Raw genomic sequence first — 16,053 nt, 5'->3', positions numbered from 1 at the left:
GACGATGTTGCATGCAATTAAATTAATAGAATGTGCAACACATCGCACATTCTCAATCGTTGGATGATTCTCATGTATAATTTTTCGTGCATTACGAACATTGGCCACATTATTAGAAACTACAGTACATATTCGATCTTTTCCAATACCTTCTATAACCTTTTCAATTACCGTAACTAAATATTCTGCAGTGTGCGAATTTTCAGACAAATCAGAAAGTTGATAAAGATATTCTTTACGCGACAAAGTCATTACAATGAAGTTCCAAATTGAACGATATGTACCAGACGTCTAACCATCAAAGGCTAAATTATAAATTAATATTATATAGTAAGTAAGATTAAATAAAAATCACGTATGATAGCCTATTTAATTTAACAAACCTAACGTTAAATTTGTTTCCTTTTCAAACTCAGAATTAACTTTGAAGTTCACTTGAGCTAATTCACGTTCAAGTAGTTGATTTACTAATACTTCCCTTGTTGGTGTATTATACCTGACATTAAGCTCTTTTATAAAATTGATGAAAAAGAGATGTTCTACTATTCTAAACACAATTCCACACGCAATAAAAAATTTAACTAATGCACGATTAATTCGTGTACATTTTTATTCGTTAAGCTCTGTTGAATCATAGTAATTATTCATGTTACTTTGACCTTCAGAGTATTTTTTTTTTTGGATGACTTGGACTTAACTTGCTGTTCCATTACTTTAGTCATATACCTTCTAACAACTGCTACTGGTGCATCTGGACAATGGTTTGAAAGATGCTCTTCAAGCTTTGAAACTTTATCGCGTGACCATGTATTTTTACAGTACTTGCAGGAGGCGGCAAATTTGCCAGAACCAACAGCTTCTCCTTTATTAATATCTTCCCAAATGCTATTAGGTGGCTGACCTCCTCTATTTTTATTTTTAATAGGTGAATCTTCTATATAATCAGTCATTTGAAACAGTTTATTATTAATTATATTATTAAGAAAACGAAAGAAAGTAAAAGAAACTTTAGTTTAGTGTTAAAGGAGATGATGGAATTGGGTTTATTAAATGCATGTTATGCATTTTCCTTTAATGAATATAAGCCCTTTAATATCATAATATTAATATGAGAGTTAGAAATGAAAATTCTAACACTAGATAAAGCTTAAAAGAACTAAGACGACGGTAAAATATTGAAGTTTAATCTTTTATCTGTAGATTATTTGATCATTTAAATTATATTATTAATTGGTGTAACTTGGCGTAACTATATGCAAATTCTATGATCAACTATGCTGAAATTACGGAGAAACCTATTATAGAGGTTTCGGCATATTTCAGCAGTTTTGCAATTTTGACAGGTTTTGCAGTTTCAGCGTTTTAGCATTTCGGCACTATATAAGAGGTTTCACCTTTCGGCATTAGGCCAAACAGGTTTTGGCAAGTAACCTTAATTACAACATGGCATTGTAATGAAGATTGGGGAAGAAGAGATTTGGGTGACTGGTAGATTGGGCTTGACTACGGCTAATCTATCTCAAGGTAATGACCTTGCTAGAATCTTACGTCAAAATGCAAATTATGGATGCAGAACTTGCAAAGTGTTTAAAGATACTTTTACTGAAATTGATTATGATATTAAAAAACATGAAAGATATTATCACCTTACTGATAATTATTTGCAATAATTACATGATGTACCTTTATTACAAACAGCTTTTGCAAAAGAACACAGTTTATGTATTAAACCAAATGTTTTGGATCAATTATTTCGAGATTGTCATACACAAACACCACAAGATGCATTTTATGCAGTGGCTGGATTGGGAGGCAGATTGCTTAATATCACTGGTAAAAAAATGGTCTATCCTACACATATCCTACACATATCTTACATATATCGGGTACTCAAAATGTAGAAAATCATACACAAATAATACACATATCATATACATATCGGGTACTTATATATATAGTATACCTATCAGGTACCTGATATATGTATGATATATATATTAGTACCCGATATGTGTATGATATGTGTATTATTTGTGTATGATTTTCTACATTTTGAGTACCCAATATGTGTAAGATATGTGTAAGATAAATCATTTTTTTACCAGTGTATTACATTAGAATCTTTTACAAGAGATGGAAAAGCTAATTTTCTTACTGTATGGAAATCATTTGAATTTCCATCATATTGGTCACGTCAACAAAACCCATATTATATCAGAACAGTTACTTTATGTCTGATACATTAAGGTTAGCTATAATGATGCCATTTCTATTACGTAGATGTTTTAATAAACGCTCTATCAAAGATAATGTGATGCAACGTATTAAAGAAAATAACCAATTATGATTAAATTTACAAGCAATATCGATGATTAAACAATGTTGGGTTAAGTTTGCCATATGTTCAAAAGCAGTATTTGTGGAATCAATGTCTGATAATGATTATGTTAGATTAGATGCGATGTTGCAAAACTTGTCTATTAATTTGTTAAAAGTAAAATTTACTTAGTAATAAGATTTTATTCTAGCAATTAACTTTTGATAATTAAAATTAATAGGTATTTTCAGAAGAGTTTTCAAATTTATCAAACCTTTATGTTCTTCGTCATCTTTCTGAACATGCATGACGCTTTGGCAATCTTATTAATGCATCAATATCTTTGAAAGAAATGGTTCATTGAATATATAAAAGTTATATACCACATATCAATAAGAAAAATGTAGAATTAGATTTTATCAAACGAGAAAACACATTGCAAAGTCTTAGGTAATAATTATTTAAGAAATGTCTCCCATAATTATTTTTGATCACTAACTACAATTTATAATTCAAGATATTTAATAGATTGTGGTTTACTATATAATAATATACAAATTAATGGAAAAATCAAAAGTTTATTTGATAGATGGTATTTAACTTCGCAAATATATTCAAATGAAGATATTGAAGAAGGTATTATAAGCAACTACATTTTTTAGTTTACTTACAGAATATTAAATCACTTATTTGAAATCTATATACTAATAGATCAAGAAAATTATTTTACGTCATCCTTATCCAATTATATTAATATAAAAGTTCGTGGTAAATGGAACAAACAGAAAATACATTTTCAGAAAGTAAACTTGATGAAAATATAGTTTCAGATATATCATGGACATACTATAATATTAATTTATTTATTTTTTTTATCAGTATCTTTCTTTTACAATTATAGATGATGATACAATAATCGAAGAAAACATAAAACTTCAAGCAGGTGACGTTGTTGAGATAGAAGGAAAAGAAGACAATGATGATATTGAAAATGAAAAATGGTTTGCACGTATTCAAGCAATTTTTGTACACCGATCAAATGACAATAATTATCATATTTCTTATCATTTGAATGGTTTGATTTGATTGGGTTTAATCAAATTATGCAATGTAATAGGTATTTACTTTAAGGACGTAACAAAAATTGGAAGCGAATACATTCAATTTCAATTATAAATTCACATCAAAAAATTCATTTTGTGCATGATTGTGGTACTTCCTGTACAGTAGAAAACTATGATATTAACAATAGAAATTACTTCAAAAATGATTTTCTTTATACTGCTATTTAATAATTATATAGGTATAGTTCGCATTAATAATAAAATTGTTTTAAGATGATTATTAAATAATATGTATTTTAAAGCCTTCTGTAAGCCTTTTAAAATTGTTTTGTAATATTGTAACAACGAGCTTATGAGTACTAATAAGAACATTATGAAAATAACATAAAAGGGCATTTTAAAATGCTTTTAAAATACTTTTTAAAGGCTTTTCAAATGTTTTTTAAAAAAATTAATATTTTAGATAAATAATTAGTTCCGGCGTTTTTCTTTTGATTTTACATGTAAAAATGCCAAAACTGATAGTTTTAGCATTTTTTTTCGATTGTACATATAAAAATGCTAGAATCATTATTAGTTTTGGTATTTTTTAATTTATTTGACCCAAATATATATCAGGTCAACAGATCGGTTAGGTACCAACCAGCACTGACTTGACCCGTGTTAGGTCATGAATTTGATAACCTGACCTGAATATTTCAGGTCAACCTGTCAGGTCACCCGATCTGTCAGGTCAGGTTGCGGAGTTTTAATCAAATATTTACATTACCAATATATATACTATACTAATATTTTTAAAAGTAAATATTTATAGATGATTACAAATTAGTTTTTAAAGTATCTGGATTATTATTTTTTAAAAGCATATCTGATTTAATAACTAAAATTTTATTACAATTTACCTATAGAAATCTATTTTATTAAAGTTACTTAATTTTATTTTAAATATATTATATATTTATTAGAAGAATTTAAAATTATACTTTAGCATTTGTTAGATAATATTATTTAGCAAATAATCATAATATTAGATTTTACTGTAAGATTAATAATAAAGTTGAATTTTGGAATTTTTTAAATATAGTAAAGATTGTACAGTCAAACCTTGATATAGCGAACCCTTGATATAGTGAATTTTTCAGATAGCTATAATAAATTTCCTCTCGCTATAACGAATTAACCAATCAAATCTCTTAAAATCTTCACTATAACCTTATAGCGAAGTTGAAGTTTGAATCCTAGAATTCATTATAACAAGGGTTGACTGTATTATTTTAATTATTTATTAAAAGTTCTTTTATAATAGGTAAAAAATATATATATATCAATAATATCAATTAATAGAAAATTAGATTATTTAATAAGTAAAATACTATTAATTAATTTTTTTATAAATTATAAAGTTTTATAATATATTAGAATTTTATTTATTAATAATTATATGTTGTTTATTTTTTACTGATTAAAAAATGTATTAATTTAAAAATTATTAATATTAATGATATAATTTATAGGTCTATTAAAAATTTGAAATACTGATTATTTAAAATAATAAAAACTAAAAATCTGATTGATCCTGATTTTTAACCAGCTTTTAATGTACTAATTTTAGATATTTTAAGGAAATATATGGGAAGTTTATGGGTAAATTTATATAGGCTGTAGTAGTTTAAATATTAGGTAAGCTAGAATTGGAAAAATCATACTACTTTGTTATATTAAAATTTAAAATTATATTCAACCTATAATCTTTATAAAATAAGTGTTTCAATTTCACTTTTTACTTTCAGTTAATATTTTTAATTTAATCAATTTAATTGCTAATATTTGAAAAAAAAAGTATTTTAAAAATAATTTTTAATAGTTAGATCAAAACTTAGATCCTTTTTAAATATTCTTCAAATAATTTTAATATTAAGAAAATTATTGAATATAAATTATAACTACAGTCAACTCTTTTTAAATACATTATTTTAAGAGTTGGAACTATAATAAAAATTTGAAAAAATGAGTATTTAGAAAAGATATGCATTTAGATAGAAAAATTTTATGTTTTTTATATATTTACCTATTTTAATTTTTTTGGGACCTGTTTTTTGGAAGTCTTGTAAAATTTTGAAAAATTGCATAAATTGTAAATATTTTGACCATAATAATTCGTAAATTTACAATGTATTAGTTTATAACTTTACAGTTTATAATATTTCAAAAGTTACATAATTAGCATATAAATTTCAAGTATTGTTATTATATACAATTTTAAATAATGAAGTTTGCTACTTATGATCACTTGATATATTCGTATATATAAGACTGAATATGAGATTGAGAATGAATGTTATTTAAATGATAACAATCTTTAATGATAGTATGGTTAAAATAGACTTTATTAGATCCAAAAACTGGTACATAATTTGTATTTCCAGGGTTTAAATGGTTTAAATGGTCTAAATGTAAAGTTAATGCAACTAAGAATTATTGGTTAAAAATACTTTGAACAATTCGATCATACAGTATGTACGAATTAACGTTAACGCAATCACGTGCAAGTGCATAACTCCTAAACTCGGGCCAGTTCGTACGTTAATATCGTACACCACCCCCCCCCCTTGCTGTACGTTAAGGACGTCCGAATGCCCGATAATTTAATGCCGGCTTTAAGGATCACATGGTTAAATAACTAACTATTTTGATTTTTTGGTTAAACTATTAGAGGACATATGTAATCCATATGGGTAACATAACCATTTTTTAAACTCGGATAAAGTAGAGCATGTGAACATGTGGAACATGTGAAAATAATAGTGAATTAGCTGAGCCTCAATCCGGAATTTAACCGGTAAGCTCGGCCCGGCCCGGTCCGGTAGGCCGAGTTAAAAGCTCATGTGATAATTAAGTGTTTATTGTGTAATAATTATATAAAATCGTTCGGGCCAAAAAATTCGGGAATGCCAAGCATGCGCAGAATAACTTGATAACCTGCGGCATTTCGATGTTTTCTTAATAAGATTTTGTATTATCAAAAATTAATAATCTGATCAATCGATCATATTTATTTTTTAACAAATAAATTTATCTCATCATTCATATAACTTTTATGTAAATGTCATACCAATTCGTTGAAAAAAAAAAAAGCGCCATACGATTATTTTTAGGATAACAAAGTAATATTATGATTGAATGCATCAATTACTAAAATTGATTCATTGACTGCATTCCAAATAATAATACTAATAATTCGGCATTTCATTTTACTAAAATTAGTTTTATATAATATATATAATTTGTCTAATAATTATTAATAAGGAATAATTATAATTTTTTGAAGGTACCAAAATTAAATATTTATTCATTATTTGGAACGGGTCATTTATTTGTTTATAGGCTAAAAATCTTTTCTCATTTTATTATACTTTTAAATCAAAAAAATACTAAATACTTTCTATCATCTTTTGTTTAATCTTTCATTTGTTTACATTTAGAGATAAGCTTATTTGTAATAAATAAACTTATTCATAGAATTTATGGATTTAATATGTCAGAATTGTCAAATTAAACTATGTTTACAATATCACAACATATCTTTTCATTTTTGGTTATTAATAAAACCGGAGATGAAAGAACATTCGACCGAACCGAACCGAAATCGAAAATTCCATTCACAGCCCAATATTATGTAATCACTTTAATAGGTAATTCTATAAAGATTTTTATTTATTTTTTAATTTATTCTCCTTTTCTTCTAGATCACAAAGTATTATTATTATTAATATTAATATATATATATATATATATAATTAAAAATAAAATATGAACTGCGCCACATGGTATCATAATAATAATAATAATAAAACTTTCTATATATATACAATTATATACATAAACGAATTAAATTAATATTCTTTTGTCATTTTTTCCTTCCCTTTTCTATTCTCCCTTCTTCCTTAATCTAAACTGATGGCAGTTGATGTACGAACGAGTTCAGCTTTTTTTGAAGCTCTTTTTGACTTTCTGATTTCATCAGGAGAAATATTATTATCATTTTTTGATCCTGGAAGACCATATACAGTATAAATATATATCCCACGAGTCATATTTCTAAAACAAATAATACCATAATAAATAGTAGCACAAACAAGTACAAAGGTAACGGATAAAGTAAAAGTTAAAAGTCTTCTCGTAAATTGATAAGGATCAATTGTATCATCAGGTACAGGAGAATTAATACCAATAAGTCTATAAACTATATAAGCTAAAGAGATACAACATAAATTAATTACAATCAATAAAATATATTTCATCTCTTTGTCAACAGAATACCAAGCCAATGATGATAATAAGAAACCGATAACAAATACCAAAACGGTTTCAAATATTGATCTGGAATAACCAATTAATTTTGATGGAACAAGTTGTATAGCATAAGTTATTAAAAAAAATATATCTAATTTTACTAAAGTTTGTAAAATTGTAAGTGAGACGTAAGCCTTACGAACTCTTAAATCAGCGGTATAAGTTTTATAATTTTCCCAACCAAATTCTTTTGTTAATTTATATGATAAAAAACTTAAATAAATTGAAAATGTTAACACTAATGAAGCGATAATATATTCAATTGGTCTCATTCTTTTAACAAAGAAATCTCTCGCATCTTCAGGAGTTTTAAATTTATCATCAGGTTTAAATTCTGCTCCAATAGTACCTTCTTCTTCAAGTATTATATGTTGATAAATTTGTACTCCAGCATACGCGAGAGAAAGAATATTAAATACAACGAGAGCCATGAGTTGAATTGAATTTCTCGTGATTAATGAGTACACACAAAAAGCCACTTGATAAATGAGCGATAAAAAAAATCTAGGAAAATAATATAATCAAAAATTTGATGAATATTATAAAAGATGAAAAGATAAATAAAATAAAATGATAACTCACATTCCATGATAAATAAGATCTGAATCAGAGATTCCTTTTCCTTGGGGTGTGAGTATAAATTTAACGACAAAAGCATGATGATAAACAACTACCAAAGATTCTAACGCTGATAATGCAAGACAATAAATTACTATTGAAGACAATGTAATTTTTCCAACGAGTGAGAATTTAGATTTCGCCATTTCGATAATTTTTATGAAACAAATATGGAATAAAAAAAGAAAAAAAGAAAAAAGAAAAAAAAAAACTTTAAAAAATGTTTACGGAAAAAGAAATTTACCGTCGATAAACAAAAGAAGATCACATGATATATACATTTTTTGATCTTCCGCGTTCAAATTTAACGATTTGTAAAAAAAATCAAATAAATCTGTGTAATCGGTGTAATCGGCAAACTCCAGATTGGCCCAGATTGGACGGAACGTTTTAAGTTTATCTAAATCACGTTAAACCCGGCTGATCAAGTCCTCCAATTAAATTTGAAGATTTTTAAACGCGTTTATTTTTTTTAAAAAAAAATATAACAAATAATACTAAGCCAAAATTATTTGGAAGCCACAAAAAACGGTGAATTCCAAATTTGGTATAAATGTTTATTTGTTAAAGCCACTAATATAAAGTTGAAGTACCAGCGGTCTGTCTAGACCAATCATTGTCAAAAGATGGACGGGGCAACTGTATGGGCTCTTTGGTAGATCTTTAATGTTGTTTGACAGGTTTTATGACAAGGTTATTGTTACAGAACTTTACTTTTTCTACTGGGAGTGATTTTTAGATTTTACTTTTTGGATCTACTTAAGGAAAAGGAGTAAAAAAAACGGGAGTTTATTTAGGTTTTATTTAAAGAGTTAAAGAAGGCTAAATTAATAAATGATGGGTTCTATTTTGGTATTATTTATTTTTATTTTATTTATTTATTTTATTTTTTTTTATTATTTTATTTTTGATAACGTTGATGAACCCGATTATTATGATAAAACAGGTTTTATTTTGGAACAACTCGAAGAAATATTTTCATTTATGGCGCATTGGCGCAACGTTTTGGGAAAAAAAATGGTTCTTCCTTTAATATTTGGTGTGTCGAAGCAATTTATTTATCGTCAAAAAGAAAAAAAATAACAATAAATAAAAAAAAATAAAAATAAAAATAAATAAATAATAAATAAAATAAATAACATAAAATTTGAATATTATAAAAAAAAGAATAAAAAAAAAGAAAGAAAGAAACAAAAGATTGATAAAAAAAAATTTTTAAAATTATAATATAAAAAAAATCTCTTTTACTGTATTTGTCGTTATGTAAAAACTTTAAAAATTTAATTTACACTACATATTTATTTTTATTACTTATGGTAAACTCTTGAAATTCATGGAATAAATACGAATTAAAAAAAAAAAATCTGGGTAAAAACTTTATTAAAATATTATTTATTTCAAAAAAAAAAGTATATTTATAAACTTTTTTTTTTTTTGTTACGGTAATACTACTACTACTATAAACCTAATTTTAATTTTATTAAACCTATTAAATTTTTTTTTCATAATTTTTTTTTTTTTTTTTACGTAAAAATAAATAAAAAAATTAAAATAAATGAAAATAAATAATACTATTATTAATAAAAATAATAAACAGGATTTTTTTTTTTTTTTTTGTTTGACTTTTGAATGAATTCAAGTTATTCAACATTTTTTTTCTTTGTTAATCATATTTTTTTTTGTGTTCAATTATATTTTAAAACAAAGAATTATTATTACATACCGTACATTACATACATTTTTTTTTTTAACTTGTCAAGTAAAAATTCTCAATAAACAAACGTGACACAATAAATCTCCTGCGCCAATTAAATAACGATGTGAAAAAAATATCAAAAATATCAAAAAAAAAAAAAAAAAATCTTTTTTCTCAAGATCAACACACGACTTATGCCAATTATGCTAAATAAAGAGAGAATTCTTTCTTTTCAAACATTGAAAAAAATTTAACATTTCTTTTTGAACAACAAAAATAATAAGCAATTAACCTATATTTGACATCTTCAAGTATGATAAACCTGATTTACATTTCTTTTTACAAGTTGATATCACCCATGTTTTAATTATATGTTTTTTGATTGGATCTCTCATTAAAGTTTAAAAAAAAAAAAAGAGATAAAAATCATAACTGGATAAAATCAAAAGTGATCAAAAAGATTAAATGCGGGAGGATAACATCAATGAAGCTTTGTAAAGAAATATGAAATTCCTTTTTAAATTTATTTAATTGTGCTCCAAAAGATCAAAGTAAGTAAAGTTTCAAAAAAATATTTAATAAATAGATAATAAATAGATATGCGACTTTAAACTTTGATAAATCTTTTTTATATAATTAATTTATTCCCGTTTTTTTAAAAAAAATCCGTTTTAGTAAAGGAAAAAATTTTTTACATTTCATTGTTCTCGACGTCGCTCGGATTTAGGCTTCTTAAGAGTTTCACTGCCGGTGTTATGTAAATTTTCATGTAGTTACATGTGTATTGCTGCTTTTCATTGAGAAAAATTAAAAATTAAAGTTAAACTTTAACGTATCCGGTAGGCTAGGGCTCTAAATGAAGAAACGTGCAGACCTATCATCAAAGACCATACATATCTTCCCACTTGAAAAAAAAAAATTCGGCGAAACCTTTCCAAATTAAATTATCAAGACCAAATAAAGAATTCAAGAAAAAAAAAAAAAAAAAGAAAGAGAAAAGGAATTAAAGTAAAATCATATATAATACATATATATTATTTTTATTTTATATATTTTTTATATATATTCAAATAATATATACTACTTTATTATATAAAAAAAAAAAAAAAGAGAGAGAGAAAATATATATATATATAATGTATATTATATATATATATGTATATAAATATAAATTATAAAATTTCGAGATTTTTTTTTTAATTAAAAAAATTATTATTATTATTATAAAGTTTTTTTCTTCTTTACGAAATTTTTAAACTCGGTTGGTTTTTTTGAAAATAATTATTAAATGTGTAAAATTAATAAATGATGCAAGTGCCAATATAAAAATGCAAATTAAAATTGATGATTTTTACAAATGCGGAAAAAATAAAAATGGGGTAATTTAAAATTATATATAAAAGAAAAGAGGAAAAACGGAAAGAAACGATGCGTGGAATGTTTGTGATTGTGATTTACAATGCGTCGTCTTTTTTGCGCGTCAATTGTGTGTGTTATAAAAAAAAAAAAAATAATTATGCTAAAATAAGTATTAATTAATGGTCCTAATAAAAAAATTCGGGGGACTCGCCGAATTTTTTTCTTTCAAGTTAAAATTAAATAATAATAATAATAAATGCAAATAACTATTAAAAAAAAGTAAAAAAAAAAAATTTTTTTTTTTGTTTATACATGATTACGATTATTATATTAGATAAATATTAGTTAATAAAAAGAACTATACATTAAAATCTTATCATAAAAAAATTATATATCCTATGACACTTTATTAAACCAAAAGGGGAGAAGATAAAATGTCGTAGAAGCAAATCAATTTGAAAAAAAAAAGTATCATAATACCCTATTATTGAAGAGAAAAATTATAGAACGTGAATACACAGTAATTTTTTTTCAAGGGAGCAAAAATACTGACTGATTTTTGAATTATCCTATTTAGCCCTGGCGCTCAAAACTTTTCTCCGCAACGACATATAAAAAATTGGTAATTAAAGAAAAATGCACACTTAAAAGAACCTTTTGTGTGCAAAAAAAAACCGGGATGATATAATTGGTCATTCTCCGTTAATTAGGCCTCAAAGAACGCCCGGCGAAAAAAATAAAAAATATAATATACGTTATGTGAAAAATTGTTTTTTTTTTTTTTGAAAAATTTTCCAAATTTTTTTTTTTTTTTTTTTTTTGATAATAAAAGGGAGCAAGTCAATTTTTTTTTCCTGTTGATTGCTTCTCCCCTTCCATTCAACAATCGATGTTAACGTTAAATTATTATTCGAATATAATATATAAAAAAAAATAAAGTTCATTAAAAATGCATGGTAAATGAAATTGCTTATGAATTTTTACAAAATGTGCGTGAAAAATATTTCATGTTAAAAAATCTACAAAAATAAAAAAGGTGACGTAGAATAAAAAAAGGGATTAAAATTAGCGAATATGTAAAAATTCAAATGCAATAAAAAATTTACATGCATAACGAGTTTAAGAAGTGTTTTATTTAACTTAAGAGTTTACCTTAATTTTCTTGTTTAAGCATAATTGTTTTTTTTTTAAAAAAAGAAATAAATAGGAAAAAGAATGTAAATGCAAAATTGCAAATGCGAATTAAAAAAAAAATGAAAGTAACTTTCGAAATTTTTGTTGTTTGTGTTTGTGTTTGTGATTCGATAAAAAAAAATATTAACAATAAAAAACGAAAAAAATATATACGAAGAAAATAAATTAAAAAAAATTTTTAAAACGAAAAATTGATATATCGAATAATATCTGTGAAAGTAAAAGATTAAATTAGCTAAATATTTGAAATAAATAAATATATATATACATATATATCAATTTTTTTTTTTGCCTACCAAAATTAAAAAAAAGTTTTTTTTTTTTGTTGTTTTTGTTTTTTTTAAAGGGAATCATATTTCACGAATTGATTACGAATGAATTGTTGTTGTTCATCGGGTGAAATGAAGGAAAGAGCTGCCATACTATCATAATGATCATAAGCATCTAAATCACCAAAGTCAAGGTAATTCATTCCATCATTTGACCCAGCTTGAGATGCATCAAATACGTTAAAATCAATCATGCCACCATTTGTCGTCATAGGAGTGTTAACAAAAGTTGTGTTTGTTGATGATATTGGACTACCGTCATACGAATTCTGAGAAACTGAATCATCAAGGTAAGAGAAATCGTATTTTGCCATTGCGGCGTCCATATAATTAATTTGTGATGGAGAATTTGTTAAAGAATTCTCTGCAAACAACAATTGTTGATGTTGAGGATGATGTTGAAGGTGATTGTTATGGGGGTTCACTATGGTGGTGGATGAATTATAAATTTCGGAATTTTCACCATCAGTAGACATACGTCTTGGATAAAATGCTGTAGATTCAAGCATAGGTAAATTTGTTGAACTAATATTAGGTGAGTTACTGGTTACTGATGGTGAATCTTCACGAGGTTGAATCCTACGCTTCCTTTCTTGTGGTCTTCTTGGACGATACCTATATTCAGGGTATTTTTTCATATGTTCTTGCTTAGCTGCGTCTGCCATTTTTTGAAATTTCATTCGAATTTCAGCTGGTTCTTCATGCCACATTCTACCAATCTCTTTTGAAACTTCATTATTAGTAATTCCTTGATGTCTGGCTACGATACCAGGTTGTTTAGCTCTACGATATAAGATGAAAGCATTTGGTGGTCTTGGTGGTTTCTTGATCTTTGTTTTAGCATTTGATGATGCAGCCTTTGGTGGAGGACCGGCTACACCACATGGAAGTGCGAATGAGGGGAGACGTACATCAGTATCAGGTAACATTCTAGGAACATTAGGAGCTGCTGATACAGGTTTCGCATTCTCCAATAAATTCGTTACAGTTTGAGCTTTAGCATCGTTAGGAACTAAAACAGGTTCGAAACCCTCAGGGATAAAATACAAGGTACCCTTATTTTGTTCATATAAATCTTGAACCCGATCATATGAAACATATTCAAAATTTGGAACTGAGTTACCACCTTTTGTAATTTTTACTTGTGGTTGTTGTGGCATTTGAGGTATGAAAGTATCTTGATCACCATTAGCCGCAGTAGCGGGAACATTATTTTGCGGAGTTGTATTGTTACTTGTAGAAATATTTTCGTTGTTTTTTACAACCATATCTTTAAGACTGTTGTTAGCTTGTAAGTTTTGAGCAATAGAGGATGTTTGTAACTGCATTTTTACAGCAGAATATTCTGTCATAATACAACGAAAAACCTTAAAAGAAGAAGAAGACGACAAGAACTTTTCAAGTTGTCAATAAATACTTTTTGACACCAGGACGGAAAATGGTGTTAGGGACTTTAAATTTTTTTTTTATATAAGGGTATATATAAAAAAAAATTAAAAAAAAAAAATATTTTTTTTTTTTTTTTTTAATGAATGGACACACTTGAAAAAAAAATTTAATTATTTTTTTCTTTAAATATTTATTTTAGGAAGCGAGGTTAATGATATTATTCTATATATATATGTATATATATATATATAATAACAATATATTTAAAAATGGTCTATAAAGGCAGGATAAATGGAAAAGGGACTTGTGAACGCAAAATTGGGGAAAGTAAGAAAAAGGGAGGAATATATAACAAAGTTAAACTACATGTAATGTAATGTATATCACATAAAAAAAAAAAAAAAAATTATATATATATATATATATATACCATATTTATAATATATATATATATATATAATACACAGTATAAATTATTTAAAATTATTTGGATGATATTTGAACAAAATATAAAGTGTGTGCCACGTTAAGCTGTGGTTCGGCGTCACACAACAGTTCTTCAGTTTCAGCTAATTTTAAAAATAGTATATGCTAGTATAAAAATATGTTGTGTTGCGCAGTGTTTATAATTGATAGGAAGGAAGATCCGTAGTTACACTGCAAACAAGAAAAACCACTAAAATTGGTATGATGAATAACAATGTCGTAATAAGTAGAAAAAAAGTTTAAGTAATCAAGAAAAAAATAAAAAAAAAAGCAGTCGGCCTCAACTTTAACAACATACATACACAGAGATCCACACAGAATAAAACCTTATTAGACAGAAATGGGAATACAGTATAAATAAATATTTTAAAAATTCTTTTATCTTTTTCTTTTTATTTCAAAAGAAAACCAACCCCTTCGTTTGAAAAAGAAAGATTAACAGGGGTGGATTATGACACGATCACGGGAACTGGTTTATATATTTTTCCATTCGCTTTTTAGTTTTCCGTAATTTGCTTGTCAATTTCATTAATCCGGTACCTATCCAGAATGTAATTAATATGAAAAATTATAAAAAAAAATTTATAAAATATATTAAAAATAAAAAAAAATTTAAAATTTATCAAATGTTTCAGTTCTTTCAAATGTTTTTTAACACAATTGATTAGCAAAGACGAGAGTTCATAGGATAAACAGGATGACAGGACGATAATGATCAATGCGTGAAAATATGTAACATAGGAAAAAAGTAAAAAAAAAAAAAAAAAAAAAATTCTTGTAGCTAACTAATAAGCTTTCTAACATGTTCAACATGTTCAACATGTTCAACTTTTTTAACATGTCTAAAACATAAAGATAAAGTTAATTATACCAAATCTTGCCTTTATCAGGAATGATTTATAGCGAAACAAAGACAAATGTATTAAGATACGAAAGCTTGTGAAAGTAATATGAATTATTTGATTGATTGAAATTTTATTTATCCATATGGAGAATAGTTAAAAATAAGTAAAATACCCCACAAATTAAACTAATATAAAATATTTTTTAACTTGTCATTGAAAAAGAGGATTTGATTAATAATATAAATTTAGTAATATACATAATAATACAATATATACTGATAATCAACAGTGTATAAATAATATATAAATAATATTATATATTTATATAATAAAAAAACGGAATCCACGCAACTTTATTACCTAGAATGGGAGTTGGGAGTATTTTATTGCCACAGTAAAAATA

General features: G+C 25.5%; 3 protein-coding genes across 3 annotated transcripts; 1 reads left to right on the top strand and 2 right to left on the bottom strand.

The window, feature by feature from the left end:
* Positions 1–2,368: 2,368 nt before the first annotated feature.
* On the top strand, positions 2,369–3,403 carry OCT59_017139 (uncharacterized protein; the record flags this gene model as incomplete). The annotated part of the gene is made up of 5 exons (XM_066146167.1): positions 2,369–2,508; positions 2,693–2,767; positions 2,835–2,953; positions 3,029–3,120; positions 3,197–3,403. The coding sequence occupies 5 exons, from the start codon at positions 2,369–2,371 to the stop codon at positions 3,401–3,403; spliced, it is 633 nt and encodes a 210-aa protein (XP_066003888.1).
* A 3,672-nt stretch (positions 3,404–7,075) lies between these two features.
* OCT59_017138 (uncharacterized protein) lies at positions 7,076–8,498 on the bottom strand (the record flags this gene model as incomplete). The annotated part of the gene is made up of 2 exons (XM_025333767.2): positions 7,076–8,238; positions 8,317–8,498. 2 exons carry the CDS (start codon positions 8,496–8,498, stop codon positions 7,326–7,328), a joined length of 1,095 nt encoding a protein of 364 aa, XP_025169423.2. The 3' UTR covers positions 7,076–7,325.
* Positions 8,499–12,330: 3,832 nt separating this feature from the next.
* OCT59_017137 (uncharacterized protein) lies at positions 12,331–14,633 on the bottom strand. The gene has a single exon (XM_066146166.1). It carries the CDS (start codon positions 14,280–14,282, stop codon positions 12,942–12,944), a length of 1,341 nt encoding a protein of 446 aa, XP_066003887.1. The 5' UTR covers positions 14,283–14,633; the 3' UTR covers positions 12,331–12,941.
* Positions 14,634–16,053: the final 1,420 nt, after the last annotated feature.

Source organism: Rhizophagus irregularis, chromosome 25 (genome assembly GCF_026210795.1).
Source record: "Rhizophagus irregularis chromosome 25, complete sequence".
Classification (NCBI taxonomy): domain Eukaryota; kingdom Fungi; phylum Glomeromycota; class Glomeromycetes; order Glomerales; family Glomeraceae; genus Rhizophagus; species Rhizophagus irregularis.
The sequence above is the reverse complement of the archived record's forward strand: the minus strand, read 5'-3'. Positions and strand labels throughout refer to the sequence as shown.

Bases quoted from the DNA above. Each gene is read 5' to 3' on its own strand.
- OCT59_017137 (XM_066146166.1), bottom strand. From the start codon at position 14,282: ATGACAGAATATTCTGCTGTAAAAATGCAGTTACAAACATCCTCTATT.